This window comes from Acomys russatus, chromosome 19, assembly GCF_903995435.1.
Source record: "Acomys russatus chromosome 19, mAcoRus1.1, whole genome shotgun sequence".
Classification (NCBI taxonomy): Eukaryota; Metazoa; Chordata; class Mammalia; order Rodentia; family Muridae; genus Acomys; species Acomys russatus.
Window position 1 is genome coordinate 4,587,104 of NC_067155.1, and position 14,834 is coordinate 4,601,937.

The 14,834-nt window shown below is 47.2% G+C and overlaps 1 protein-coding gene across 7 annotated transcripts in view; it reads left to right on the forward strand.

Moving 5' to 3' along the window:
* Window positions 1-12,179, forward strand: part of Garre1 (granule associated Rac and RHOG effector 1) — a 77,530-nt gene extending 65,351 nt beyond the window's left edge. For 6 of the 7 annotated variants that reach the window (XM_051162207.1, XM_051162208.1, XM_051162212.1 and 3 more), the window contains 6 exons: window positions 665-790; window positions 3,181-4,193; window positions 8,442-8,607; window positions 9,828-9,965; window positions 10,993-11,071; window positions 11,558-12,179. In XM_051162207.1, coding sequence (XP_051018164.1) covers window positions 665-790; window positions 3,181-4,193; window positions 8,442-8,607; window positions 9,828-9,965; window positions 10,993-11,071; window positions 11,558-11,866 — 1,831 coding nt within the window. In that variant the 3' untranslated portion in view covers window positions 11,867-12,179. The remainder of the gene's footprint in view (window positions 1-664; window positions 791-3,180; window positions 4,194-8,441; window positions 8,608-9,827; window positions 9,966-10,992; window positions 11,072-11,557) is intronic. The other variant, XM_051162211.1, reaches the window with a different exon arrangement.
* Window positions 12,180-14,834: the final 2,655 nt, after the last annotated feature.

Below are 14,834 nucleotides of genomic sequence, written 5' to 3' on the forward strand. Positions count from 1 at the left end.
CCGAGCCATCCTCACTTTTTGAGACAGGGTCTCACTGAACCTGAAGGTTATCCCTTCAGCTAGGCTGACCTACTTACTAATGAGCTGTCTGGATCCCCAGCAGCCCTCCACTGAAGCTGCAGTTAGATTCATGCCCAGCTTTTTTCATGGTTTCTGGGCATTCCACCTCAGGTCCTCCCGCTTGTCCAGCAGGCACTGCATTCACACGTATGCACAGGCTAGCGCATGCATGTGCGTTTTTGTCATACAGAGTTTTCCTCTTACAGTGGAAAGTTAACTGACTTTAGATATGTTCTTCTCCAGCCATGCCTTCCTGCGTGTGTCGTATCTTGTCTAAGTATGCTGCCTCACAGCATGCTCCCACTGAGGTCCATGGTGCCAGGCTCTCCTCTCCTTTCACACAGGAGTTCTTCTGTCAGACTTGGTGTTGTACTCCCTAGCTTGGCTTCTTTGGGCGGGAGGGGTCAGGGGACATGTTTCTCCCTGTTGCCTTGGCTGTCCTAGAACTCCTATGGACCTAAAGGCACGTACTACAACAGCCGGCACTCGCTGGGTTGTTTTTGGATGCTGAAGTACCTAAGTCGTAGTTGCTCCCATAATGCTTTCTCTGGATAGCTTTACAGAGACGTATGGTCAAGGCTAACGGGACCTGGTTTGTGTCTAGGTGCCTGAAGGAAGATCCCGCAACCATGTCCCTGCTGCAGAGAAGTCTGGATCCTGAGAAGACCCTGGGTTTGGTGGATGTGCTCTATACAGCTGTTCTGGACCTAAACCGCTGGAGGGCAGGGAGGTTGGTGTCCCCTCTGCTCACTTGGACTAGCTGTACAAATGGTTTGCGAGAAAGAGAACTTTTTGGTAACTTTATTTCAAGAATGGTCAAACGTGCAGAGAAGAATGGAGCAAAGGCTTGCTTTTTTTCTCCATTACCAAGATTTCTTCATTTTTTATTTTTTTTTTTAAGATTTATTCATTATTCATTATGTACACAGTACTCTGCCTGCATGTACACCTGCAGGCCAGAAGAAGGTGTCAGATTCCATTACAGATGGTTATGAGCCACCATGTGGTTGCTGGGACTTGAACTCAGGACCTCTGGAATAGCAGTCAGTGCTCTTAACCTCTGAGCCATCTCTCCACCTCCCTCATTTTTGGGTTTTTTTTTTTTTTTTTTTGGGTTTTTCGAGACAGGGTTTCTCTGTGTAGCCTTGGACATCCTGGACTCACTTTGTAGACCAGGCTGGCTTCGAACTCACAGCGATCCGCCTGCCTCTGCCTCCCGAGTGCTGGGATTAAAGGCGTGCGCCATCACGCCCGGCTCATTTTTGGTTTTTTGAGACAGGGTTTCTCTGTGCAATAGCCCTGACTATCCTGGAACTCTCTTTGTAGACCAGGCTGGCCTTGAGCCCATGATTTCTTAATCTTTTAACACTTGGCCTTCATTGTTTTAATCAGAGAGTAGGGCCATGGGGAAAACTTTTACTCCAGTTTTCATTCTCATAAACTAAGCAGAGAAATGTTTAGAAAATGCACTTGTATCCTCTATGAAGCTTATTTGTACTTAGAAATAGCTGAGAGTTACAAGATCCTCTCTGAATTGTTCGTTTTAGTTCTGGTAGAGACCATAAGCACCTATCCATGCCTTCTCCTCTCCTGTCAGACTGTTGTTTGCACCACAGGCTAGCCTCAAACTTACTATGTAGTCCAAATTGGCCTTCAACTTTTGAAAATCATCTTGCCTCGACTCCTGGGAATAACAGGTTACCACGCCCAGTTCCTCCTCTTTTGTTTTTGTTTTTTAAGACAGGGCCTGTCTGTGTAGCCTTGACTGTCCTGGACTCGCTTTGTAGACCAGGCTGGCCTCAAACTCACAGTGATCCTCCTGGCTCTGCCTTCCAAGTTCTAGGATTAAAGGCGTGTGCCACCACCGCCTGGCCCAGGTCTTCCTCTTAACACACAAATTCAGTGTAATGTCTTGTCAGGGTCACAGCAGCCATCGGCTGCCTCGTCCCGACTTAATGTCATGTTTATCTGTAGTATTCTCCTGTAATAGAATGAGAATTCAGGGCCCAGTGTGGTGGTGTGCATGCCTTTAATTCCAGCACTCACACAGGCAGATCTCTGAGTTCAAGGTCAGCCTGGTCTCCATGGTGAGTTCCAGAAAACTGGAGAGGGAGAGGAAAAGAGAGGGGAGGTGAGGGTGAGGAGAACGAGAATACGTAAAATCCTTGGAAGTAACAGCTGTGCATTCCACAGCAGCAGTGCATAGTGGGCCTAAGCCTCCTCCCCACTGGAGCCTGTACTGTTTGCATTTGCCCATTGTTTCTCTGCTGAGTCTGCCAGTTGCTCCTCCACCCTGGCCAGACTTTGCTGTCCTGTGCCACAGTTAGGCTTCACTCCAGCTCTGGGTGCCACTGTTCCACAGTCTTGTGTCAGACACTGAGTGTTCATGTGTCTGTGTATGAAGCAGATGATCCCAGGGCTCGCCTGTCCTAGTTTACCTTCTGTTGCTGGGATAAAGACCAAAAGCAACTGGGTGAGAACAGGGCTTATTTGGCTCACAGGTTGTACAATCCATCATCTAGGAAAGACAAGACAAGAGCCTGGAGGCAACAGCTCTCCATACAACCTAGAACCGCTTGTGCAGGGGTGGCACTGCTCACTGTGGGCTGGGCCCTCCTTCATCAGTCGTTGATCAAGAAAATGCCCACAGTATTATCTTAGAATTGCCTCCCAATGGAGGCTCCAGTGCCCAGATAATTAGCTTCTGTCAAGTCGGCAAATAAAACAAAAACTAATGCGGATACTACCAGAGACGTCTTTTTCTCAAAGTTAGGCAAGTTCTTGCTCCTTCTCCACTCCTTCCTCCCCATCTCCCCCTGTAGCTCACTTGCTTATCTGCAGTGCTGGGCTTAAAGCATCATCATGATGGAAGCCAGCGTGTTGTAATGGTCATCATGCTAGAAGTCAGTGTGTGGTAATCGTCATCATGCTAGAAGTCAGTGTGTGGTAATGGTCATCATGCTAGAAGTCAGTGTGTGGTAATGGTCATCATGCTGGAAGTCAGTGTGTGGTAATGGTCATCATGCTAGAAGTCAGTGTGTGGTAATGGTCATCATGCTAGTGAGCAACATGAAAAAGTCTGTGTATGTCTTGTTTTCCTTTTTTTTTCTGTTCAAATAGGGAGCAAGCTTTACCCTGTATACAGATCCAGCTGCAAAGGGAGATCTGTGATTTCGGGAATCAGGCGGACCTGCCCTCTGGGAACGGAAGCAAGTCCTCAGGGCTACAGAAGACCTTCTCCAAACTGACATCGCGCTTCACCAAGAAAGTGTCTTGCACCAGCTCCAGCAGCACACACTATTCCAAAAATGTCTTCGCAGCTGGGTGCTCAGAGGAGAAGACCAAAATGCCAGGCAATAATATTGACACACGGTTACAGAGCATTTTGAACATTGGTAACTTCCCTAGGACTACAGACCCTTCACAGTCGTCTCACAGTTCCAGTAATGCAGTGGTCAATGGCTTTCTCCTGGAGAGACGTGAGACCTTCCTGCACGGGGACGATGGCAAGGATGAGAAGGGCATGAACCTACCCACCGACCAGGAAATGCAGGAAGTGATAGATTTTCTCTCAGGCTTTAATATGGGCCAGTCACATCAGGGGTCCCCACTGGTGACAAGGCGTAACTCTACTGCCACTGCCATGGTGACTGAACAGAAGACAGGAACCATGCAGCCACAGCAGCCATCACTGCCATTGGCCCCTCCACTACGGCCACCTCAGGCTGGAGCACACACCCCTCTGGCACCCCAGCAAAGTCTGGCTCCTCAGCAGCAGTCCCCAAAGCAACAGCAGTCCCAGGTCCAGTACTACCAACACCTGCTGCAACCCATCGGATGCCAGCAGACTCCACCCCAGCCTCGGGCACCTGGTAAATGGGGACATGGCTCGTCTCAGCAGCCAGCACAGCCCATGGCGGCTGGTCTCTCTCCTCTTGGTCAGTGGCCTGGCATATCTGACCTCAGCTCTGACTTGTACAGCCTGGGCTTAGTGAGCAGCTATATGGACAATATGATGTCAGAAGTTTTGGGACAGAAGCCACAGGGACCTAGGAATAACACCTGGCCAAACCGTGACCAAAGTGATGGAGTCTTTGGAATGCTGGGAGAGATTTTGCCTTTTGATCCTGCAGGTAGGTCAGGCCTTCCCACTGCTCACCCCATTTAAAAATAACAGCACAGTCACTGGGGAGTTCTTAGAGGCCTGTCTGCCACAGCCTCATGAAGGTACAGTGCACGGGTGTACTAGTGTGATCTTCTAGTAAGACCTGCCCACCCCTTAGCTGGACTGCCTCACTGTCAGGAGGCAAGTGCAGGGAGCTGTAGCCAGAATGAGAGGCAGATGGGGAGTGTCTGAGAAGGTCAGGTAGCGCCTCAGTCCATCTAGGGTGCCCCACTTATTTAATTCTATTTTTAATTATTATTATTTTTTTTTTTTTTACTTTTTGTGGTACTGTGTATTGAACCCAGGACCTCTGGTAAACAAGCATTCCACCTCTGAGCCATATATACCCAGCCTGTCTGTCTTTTCCTTGTTTTAGAATTTGAAACAGTTTTGCTAATTTGCCAAAATAACCTTAAACTTATTCTGTAGTGATGGTAGGCTTTAAATTTGGGATTTGAGGCTGGAAGAGTGGCTTAATAGTTTTTAAAATATCAGCTGCTTTTGCGGCAGACCCAGGGTGACTTCACTCTCCTGGCTTGCTGGGTGCTGCATGCATGTGCTGCATAGACCTGCATGCAGCTAAAACAGTCAAAACAAACAAACAAACAAACAAAAACAGTTTTTTCAAAAAATTTATTTATTTATTATTCTAAAGTATTCTGCCCGCCTGTGTGTCAGCACACCAGAAGAGGCCACCAGATCTCATTACAGATGGCTGTGAGCCACCATGTGGTTGCTGGGAACTGAACTCAGGACCTTTGGAAGAATAGACAGTGCCCTTAACCTCTGAGCCATCTCTCTAGCTCTCAAAATTTTTTTTAAAAAGAGAAATTAAAACCTGTTTGTGAGCCACCGAAACCACAGTGCTCTTTGCCTCAGGACCCAGCTATTGTTCAGGTAAATGAGAGCAAACTGCCTTTGAGAGACACAGTTACGCTTCATTAGCCTTGGCTTTTGCCTTTCCCAAACATTCAGGGAGCTTTCTAGTTAGAAGTTACTTGCATACTTAAAATTACTTGGATAACGTTCTTCGATAGGTTTCTTTTGGGATCATAAATTGAAACTGGTGGCTTTAATCCCAGCACTTAGGAGGCAGAGGTTGGTGGATCCTTGTGAGTTTGAAGCCAGCCAGGGCTAAAACAGAGAAATCTGTCTTGAAAAAAACAAGAGAGAGACAGACAGACAGACACACAGAGACGGAGATAAATTAATACAGGTGTGAGACTGCACACAAGAGACAGAGACCAGCCCAGGCCACACAATGAGACCTGTCTCAAAAAGAAAAAGAAATTGACAGAAGACAGTAGCATTTCCTAAAACAAACACTCAGTATAAAATATCAATAGAAGAAGCCGGGCGTGGTGGCGCACGCCTTTAATCCCAGCACTCGGGAGGCAGAGGCAGGCGGATCGCTGTGAGATCGAGGCCAGCCTGGTCTACAAAGCGAGTCCATGATGGCCAAGGCTACACAGAGAAACCCTGTCTCGAAAAACCAAAAAAAAAAAAAAAAAAAAAAAAAAAATCAATAGAAGAGTTTTTAAAATGTTTACTTTATTTTCTTTTTCAAGACAGGGTCTCTCTCTGTAGCTGTGGCGGTCCCAGAACTTGTTCTTTAAACCAGGCTGGCTTTGAACTCATAGATCTGCCTGCCTGCTTCTGCCTGCCCAGTGCTGGGATTAAAGACATGTGCCACATCCACTTGGCTCATTACTCCATTTTCAGAGGTGTATCCTTTTTTTTTTTTTTTTGGCCCCTTCCCCACACTGGTCCTCTCCTTCTCCCAAATGGGCATCTATGGCAGCTCAGAAATAGTATCATGTGCCAATGCCTGTAATCCCAGCACTCAGGAGACAGAGGCAGGCAGATAGATGTCTGTGCGTTTGAGGCCAGCCTGGTCTACAAAGTGAGCTCAGGGCAGCCAAGGCTATACAAAGAAATCCTGTCTCAAAAAACCAAAAAAGAAGAAAGGGGCTGGAGAGATGGCTCAGTGGTTAAGAGCACTGACTCTTCTTCTGGAGCTCCTGAGTTCAACTCCCAGCAACCACATGGTGGCTCACAACATCTGTAATACATCTGGTACCCTCTTCTGGTGTGCATGAAGACAGTGTATTTATATACATAAAGTAAATAAATCTTAAAAAAGAAAAGAAAGAAAAGAAAAAAAAATAGTGTTATGCCCTTGTTTCTGTAATCTGGTTACTCTGAGGGCAGTTTCACATTTCATATAGTAGTGCCATCTTCTGGGTTCTTTCTTCTGTTCTGGAGAGGCAACCTCGGTCCTCAGGCTTGTCAGACAGACCCTTACAGCTGCACTTACCCTGGCCCTGCCTGTCACCTTCTTGTGAAATTTCTCCAAATGCCTCTGTTCTGCTTGTCCTTTGCTTTTGTCTCTCCCACTTACTATCTGCACATCATTATTCAGCCTTGTGCAAAATACATTTAGCCACATTGTAATGCATTCTCAAGTGTGGTCTCCATCACAGTTCCTGTCTTAATTTTGAACAAGCAAATCTGTGCCCAGTACTCAAGAAATAACTGGCTCCAAGTTTGGCTTGAGTGGCAGAGATATGTAACCTCCAACTGGCTTTGCTAAATTCCATGATATAATTGGTTAAAGATCATCATGTGAGGGGCTAGAGAGATGGCTCAGTGGTTAAGAGGACTGACTATTCTTCCAGAGGTCCTGAGTTCAATTTCTAGCAACCACATTGTGGCTCACAACCATCTATAATGTGATGTGATGCCCTCTTTTGGCCTGCAGGTGTACATGCAGGCAGAGCACTGTATACATGATAAACAAACAAACAAACAAATCTTTTTTTAAAAAATCATCATATGAGCCTTTAATCCCAGTAATTGGAGGGCAGAGGCAGGCAGATCTGTGAATTTGAGGCCAATGTGGTTTACAAAGTGAGTCCAGGACAGCTAGGACTACAAGAGAAACCCTGTCTCGAAAAAAACAAACAAAAATCATTATGTGATTCTCAAAGTTGTTAAATATTGCAAATTCACAGTAGCAGGACGTTTAAAAAGTGTAATTTAGTTTGTAGAGATGGCTGAGCTGTTAATAGAACCTGCTGCTCTTCCAAAAGACCTGCGTTTAGTTTCCAAAACTCAGGTCTGCCAGTCCACGTACCATTGTAACTCTAGCTCCTGAGCATCCAGTGCTGTTGGCTAGCTTCCAGACACACACTCATGAGAGCATGCGCATGTACACACCTTTAAAGTTTTTATGTATGAATGTTTTGTCTGTTCAATATGTGTATGCACCACATGCATGTGTGGTGCCTTCAAAAGTCAGAACAGGCTTCAGATTCCCTGGAGCTGGAGTTATGGACGGCTGTGCGCCACCATGTAGGTGCTTTGAAGCAAACCCCAGTGCTCTACAGAAGCAGCAAATGCTGTTAACCACAAGCGCTCTCTCCCACCCCATACACACACAAATTTTTGAGAAATAATTTTTATGTTTATTTATTTATTTATTTTTTTAATTTTTTATGTTTATTTTTCTTCTGTTTTGTTTAAAGACTCTTACCATATAGCCTTGGCTGGTTTAGAACTCACTGTGTACCAGGCTGGCCTTGTACTCATGGAGATCCACCTGCCTCTGCCTCCTGATTGCTGGGATGAAGGGCGTGTGCCACCATGGTTGGCCGGGATTTTTATGTATGTGAGTGTGCACCACATGAATGCCTGGGAGTTTTGGGTGGTTGTCAGCCATCATGTGGGTGCTGAGAATTGAACCCAGGCCTGAAGAAGAGCAGCAAGTACTCTTAACTGCTGAACCAACCTTCCAGAAAGAACCCCCTATTTGCATTAAAATTTTATCCTTGGAAGACCGAGTTAGAGGGTTCACTGAGAAGTCCAGGACAGTCTGCTATATAGCTGGTTTGTGGGCATAAAGCAAGACTTTCTCAGAAAGCAAAAATAAAAGTAGTTGTGGATCGTTCAGACTTTCATTCTTTGTCTTCCCTTTACAGCTAGCCTAGGTATAATTGGCTGACAGCCCTCCCTGTGCCAAGCCCAGTCTCAGACCTGTGTACTCTATGCCCCATCTCACCACAGGAAGTGGCCACAGCCTGCAGCCAACCCTGGGGCAGTTACCTTCCACAGTTAGACCATTTTACTGTGTGTATGACCAGTTCATCCTCAGAGGGGAAGCAAGAAGGAGGTCAACTTAGCCTTAAATCTTGTTTTTTCCTTTGTCTCAACACAGTGGGCTCAGACCCAGAGTTTGCACGCTATGTGGCAGGAGTGAGCCAGGCAATGCAGCAGAAGAGGCAAGCCCAGCATGGCCGCCGGCCAGGCAACCCCCGGGGCAACTGGCCGCCCATGGATGATGCTCATCGGACCTGGCCTCTGCCAGAGTTCTTCACAGAAGGGTGAGTTCTGTCTACAACAAGAATGCCAAATTTAGGAACTGGATACCGCATAGGGCCTTGGTTAGAGGGGAGGCTCACTCCATTCATGTTTACTGGATGGTCAAAGTGTAATGTGGCTAAATCTTGGTGGGGTCGCATCCTAATGTAGGATGTGAAGGGGTATGATATAAGACAGCTTCTTATAGTACAAGAATTAAAATATTCTATCTCTTAAAAATTATAAATATGGAGGGGTAAAAAATATAAAAGGATATAAATATATAACCCTGAGCTCAGTCTCCAGCACTGCAAAGCTAAGGCTTCAACTCTGGTGTATTGAAAGGACTGTGAGCAGGGCGTGGTGGTCCACACCTACACTGTCAGCATGCAGGAGGCAGGTGCAGAAGACTGTCATGAGTTCAAGTTAGCATGGGCAACATAGCAAGGTGGAGGCCAGCCTGAGTTACGTAGGGAAACAAACAAAACAAAAACCCCAGGCTGGAGAGAGGGCTCAATGATTTAAGAGCACTTATTGCTTTTGCAGAGAATCCAAATGGTTCTCAGCACCCACAGGAGCCACATGGTGGCTCACAACCATTTATAACTCCAGCTCAGGCCAGGCAGCCCTGGCATACGCCTTTAATCCCAGCATTCTAGAGACAGAGGCAGAGGCAGTGGGATCTCTGAGTTCGAGGCCAGCTTGGTCTACAGAGTGAGTGCAGGACAGCCAGGGCTACACAGAGAAACCCTGTCTCAAACAACAACAATAAAAACCTCCAGTTCATCAAGGAGTTGAGCCTTCTTCTGGCCTCTGAAGGCACCTGCACACACACATATATGTATAAATAAAAAATAAGTCTTTAAGAAAGAGAATTATGGCTGGGCGTGGTGGCACACGCCTTTAATCCCAGCACTCAGGAGGCAGAGGCAGTTGGATCACTGTGAGTTCAAGGCTAGCCTGATCTACAGATCGAGTCCAGGACAGCCAAGGCTACACAAAGAGACCCTGTCTCAAATAACCAAAAAAAAATTATTAATCTGTGCCTCAGATTACTTCGTGGTTAATAAGTGTGGCTGCTGAAGGGCATCTGAGAAATGAAGGGAAGTGAGGACTCTTAACTTCTGAGGAGAAAGGAGGACAATGTTAAGTGTTGACAGGGAGTGACAGCAGAGTGGAATCTGTGTCCACGGGCTGTGGTGAGGCTGTGGGAGGACCGTGACCGATTTCTCCCCACTCTCAGGGACAGTCTGCACAGCGGCTGGTCAGGTGCTCAGGGAGACTCGGCCAGCTCCAGTGATGAGACCTCTTCAGCCAATGGGGACAGCCTGTTCTCCATGTTTTCAGGGCCTGACCTTGTGGCTGCTGTCAAACAGAGAAGGTAAGGAGACTGCTAAACCAAGGAGTGGTGAGCGAGACGTACACCTGAGCCACGGCTCTGCCTCTGGGGAAACCAGAAGCCCTGCTGATTGCCCTGTGACGGGTGGAAGACAAAGGCTTTTGGAGGCATCTTCCACAAGGAGGAGCTTGGCCTGGGTGGCGTGTCTGTGGCGGGCTGGTGGACACTGGCAGGAGGCTGTATTGGAGATGGAGGGCACCTCTCTGGGGTCTGCACCTGAATACAGGAGCTCTGCCTCAGATCTGCTGTATTTTGCCCTTTTAATTCAGCCATAATAAAGCTGGAATGCTTTTTAAAAAAGTATTTTATATATATATTATATCTGGACAGCAATGGCACATGCCTTTAATCCCAGTACTTGAAAGGCAGAGGCCAGCTTTGTCTAAAGAGCAAGTCCAGGACAGTCAAGGCTACACACAGAAACCCTACCTTGAAAATCTTTTTTTTTTTTTTTTTTTTTTTAAGATTTTCTTATGTATGTGAGTGTTCTATCTGCATATATACCTGCAGGCCAGAAGAGGGCATCAGATGCCAGTATAGATGGTTGTAAGCCACCATGTGGTTGCTGGATATTGAACTCAGGACCTCTGGAAGAGTAGACAGTGCCCTTAACCGCTGAGCCATCTCTAGCCCCTTTTTATAATATTTTATTCTGACAGTTTCATACATGTACATAATGTATATTGATCCACCACAAAGTATTTTCTTAAAGTCCCAAACATAGCCAGTGTGTGTAAAACGCTTTCAGTAACTATGGAATAAATTAATGAAAAGCCAATGGGGGTTAACTTAGGGAGCTGTAAAAACAGCCAGTGCTGTCTCCATTCTGTCTGTAACTCCCTTCTTGTACGAGTTTTACAGGCATGCTGGCTCCTGTGTCACACTGACCTTGGTGGGCCCCAGGCCTCCTCAACTAGGCTGGGGACCTAGAGACCAGAGCCAAGCACTTAGTCTTTGTCCCACCCAGTGAAACCAGGTAGTCATTGCCCTGAGCTCTTGATTCTTTCAGGAAACACAGCAGTGGAGAGCAGGAGACCAGCACACTGCCCTCACCACCTCTCCTGACCACTGTGGAGGACGTGAACCAGGTATGGTGAGCTTGCTCATGGTAGAGACCTTGGGCCTCACAGTTGTAAGGGGTTGTCTAAGTGATGAGATCTGATCGCCTTAGCTGATGCAGCCATGTTGTTTAGGAAGCTCTGCAACTGTGCTGTCTAATATGAGAGCCACACCCATACTGTTCAGATCAGTTAAAGGAAGGGCTGTGGGTGTGTGAGTGATGGGGCCCCTGTATGTCCCCCAGCACTGTGAAACTCTAAGTGTGTCTAAGTGTGTCTGTGCAGACACATGAGTTCAGCCCCGCAGTTGGGCTATGAGAATGCTGTATGGACTGTGCAGGCACTGAGCGCTGATGGCACTGTAAGAACTTCCCTGTACCAGGCAGGCTCTAGGAGGCCGGTGCTCTCACCTGTCCACTGGATAGAAAGAAGGGTGGGAGTTCTGGAGGTTGGGTGGGGTGGGACAGAATGACAACTTACCAGATATGTCACTAAAAACTCTCTTCTGTTTCTCAGGATAACAAAACCAAAACGTGGCCACCCAAAGCACCATGGCAGCACCCTTCGCCGCTGCCCAGCACGCTGCCCAGCCCAGCTGCACCACTCTATGCAGTCACCAGTCCTGGAAGCCAGTGGAATGACACCATGCAGATGCTGCAGTCTTCTGTGTGGGCTGCAACCAGTGACTGCAACACAACCTCCTTCACCTACGTGCAGACACCACCACAGCCCCCACCTCCACCAGCACATAAGGCGGCACCCAAGGGCTTCAAGGCCTTCCCTGGGAAGGCTGAGCGCAGGCCAGCCTATTTGCCCCAGTACTGACCACAGCTAGCCTGCTGCCCATCAGAGCTGTAGGGGCAGCTGTCCCCAGGGCTGACTAGCAGATACTAGCCCTCAGAAGGACCAGTGCACCCTGCCCCGGGGACAGAAATGTTCCTTGGGTTAGAGGTGATTGGCAGCTCCAAGTCTTTACGACCTGGTTTCTCAAACTTTGAAGGTAGCCCACCCCTGGGAGCCCACTGAAGATGGAGATTTCTGACGCTCAGGGGAATGCTGGCAATCTGCGTGCTTATTAAGAAGCACCTCAGGTAACCCTGGTGCGGGTGGCCAGCGGCCACGCTTAGGAAAACACAGTCTGAAGGTTGTCAGTCCTGCATGTGGGAAAGGCATGAGGCCTGCAGGCTGAGAACAAAACTGACCATTCTTTGAAACTCTCTCCTTCTCTTTAACACACTGAGTGGGACCCACACCCATCACTGATTTATAGATATTTTTCCTGTAGGTTTTCAGTTAAAAATGTCTCCTGCCTAAAACGTATCAGCTATCTTATGGTCCCTGGTACACTGGCTGGAGGCTAGCTCAGCACTGTCTTCGTTTAAGCTTATACAAGATGCTTGTGATCAGAAGCAGCCGCCTGGCTTCCCATAGTTGGTAGCTCCTCTGCTCAGAAGCACCCAGGGGTGCAGGCCTGTGTAACTTAGAAGAGCAAGATTGGGGAGCCGCTGTCAGAGGCATGATCCTGTCAGCACAGGGGGTGCAACTGGCCCACACCGAGTGCAGAGTAAAGCTGTACCTGCTGCCTTCTCCTTCCACCTGACTAAGGGAGCAAGCACCACGCTCCTCTAAGGAGGGAACTGTGGGCAGAGGTTGCAGCAAGACCCCACCCCCACCCCACCCCACCCCCCACTCCACCCCACCCCCCACTCAGAACCTCGGTGACATCTCAAGCTGGCTCAAAGACAAAGGGATTATGATGTAGACAGGAATTCAAAGTTTTGTTTATCAACAACAAAAAACCACCTCACTTTTAGTTAACATGTGCCATTAAACAGATAACACTCTGTGGATTTGGGGATATTTTCCAGCCAGAATGGATCCAGAAGAATTGAATGGTGCTTAAATTGAGAAATAATAATAAATATATCTATATAGAGTAGGCAATTCCCACTATATATTAATTGAGATTGCAGAAAGTTCTTTATATAAAACTTATTTAAAATTTTTCATATTTCATCTTTGAAAATGTCTAATTGAGAAAAAAATCCATGATATTTTCTGGTATGAAAGTTTGACAGTATTAATTTTTTTATATTTTCTTAAATCATTAAACCATTTTAATATATGTTAACTACTAATAAATGGTTTATTCTTTCTAACTCCATGTAAGCTTTTCCAACAAAGATTGTAATAACTCATTTATGTTCTCATTTTCTACAGATAAATTTATATTTAAAAATACCAAAAAGAATCTATGTAAACACACCACACACATGCACACACGAATTCACACACAAGAAACTTGTAGAGGACCTGTAGGGTGTCTGAGCCCAGCCACCTGTGTTTTTAGTACTGTGTCTCCAGGCTGCTTGAGGCCTCAGCTGTTGTCAATTTGTGCGGTGTGGGGGTGCCATTTCTGCCTGTAGTAACGATCTTTCGCCATGGCTTCAAAATACTCACCTCACCGTGTTTACAGAGACCTAGTTTGTACATAGAGTTTTCCAGGCACGTCCTTTGCACCAGCCCTGCGTGGCTGCTGTCTGTGTTAGCTGTCACAATGTGCACACAAATCTGTCCAAAGTTCTCGTGGCTGTTTTCCTTGTAAAAACTTTCTATTTCCTTCAGTAATGTGTCCACGGTGCCCTGTGTTTCAAGTTCTAGTCTACTGCAGTACTCTCATTTTCATAGTGCCTCCCCGAAGACCTCACCCTGGGCCAAGGTCGCTCCTCGGTGCCCCGGTACAGGTGACACTGCTAATTGTCATCTCTGGTCCGATTCTAATAAGGAGGACATTGTCTCCGTGGCTGTGAGACTGTGTGAAACAGATTGTGTAGCCTCCGCGTAGGTGCTGTTCGCAGCACCGCCTTGCCCTGAGCACTGGTAATTCCAGGTGCTGCGCTTGGCAGGGGTGTCTCGCCAAAGCGCATGTCTGTGCGTGTGAGTGTGTCCTCAGCACGGCCAAGCATGGCTGCCTTGCTCGGCATCAGCAGGACATCATGTGAATAGTTGTGACCTTCCAAACTGGAACTCTACGTTTTGTATCTTACTCTTAAAGCTCCTATAAGTAAAATAACTATTGGCTTTATTAAAATATACATTTAATAATACTCTGTATTGTATTTAAGATGAACTGCAGCAGGCATGTCAGACGCAGTCACATTTAGCAGAGTTGGGCAAGTGCTGGTTTCTAGGTCAGCTTGTCCTCTGAGTCTCTGACCTGTCAACAGGGAAGATCACTCAAGGGATGGCATGGAACAGGCAGGGAAGTCAGTGTGGCCTCTCTAAGGTGCTGAGGCCTCTCTGCATGGCCTGGTGAAGGCTGTCCCCTGGAAGGACGTGGGCTCTTGTGGAATTGGTCCTGCTAGCACTCTCACCCTGTCAGAGTGCTGTGACCTGCCCCTGCATCCTTTCTAAGGAACAAACCCAGGAATTGGGGTGGTGGTGGTGGTGGTGGTGTGTTTTGGTTTGTTTGTTTTTTGCCCTGTTCCCCTCAGTAAATTTATCTGTAATCCCAGCATTCAGGATGATGAGGCAGGAAGCCAGGCATGAGCATCTTGCCTGTAATCTCAGCATCTTGGAAGCAGACACAAGAGGAGCAGTTCAAGGCCAGCCTGGGCCAGCTAAGACTCAGTATCAAACAAAAATAAAGGTGATTGGGTTATAGTTCAGTAGCAGGAAAACAATTACCAAGCCCAAGGCCTGGAGTCCCCAGGGCCAGTAAGTAAACAACCATCAGGAAGACAGAGGGCTTACTATGTTCCCTGCTTGACATAAGGGCCCAGTGCTTCCCTTA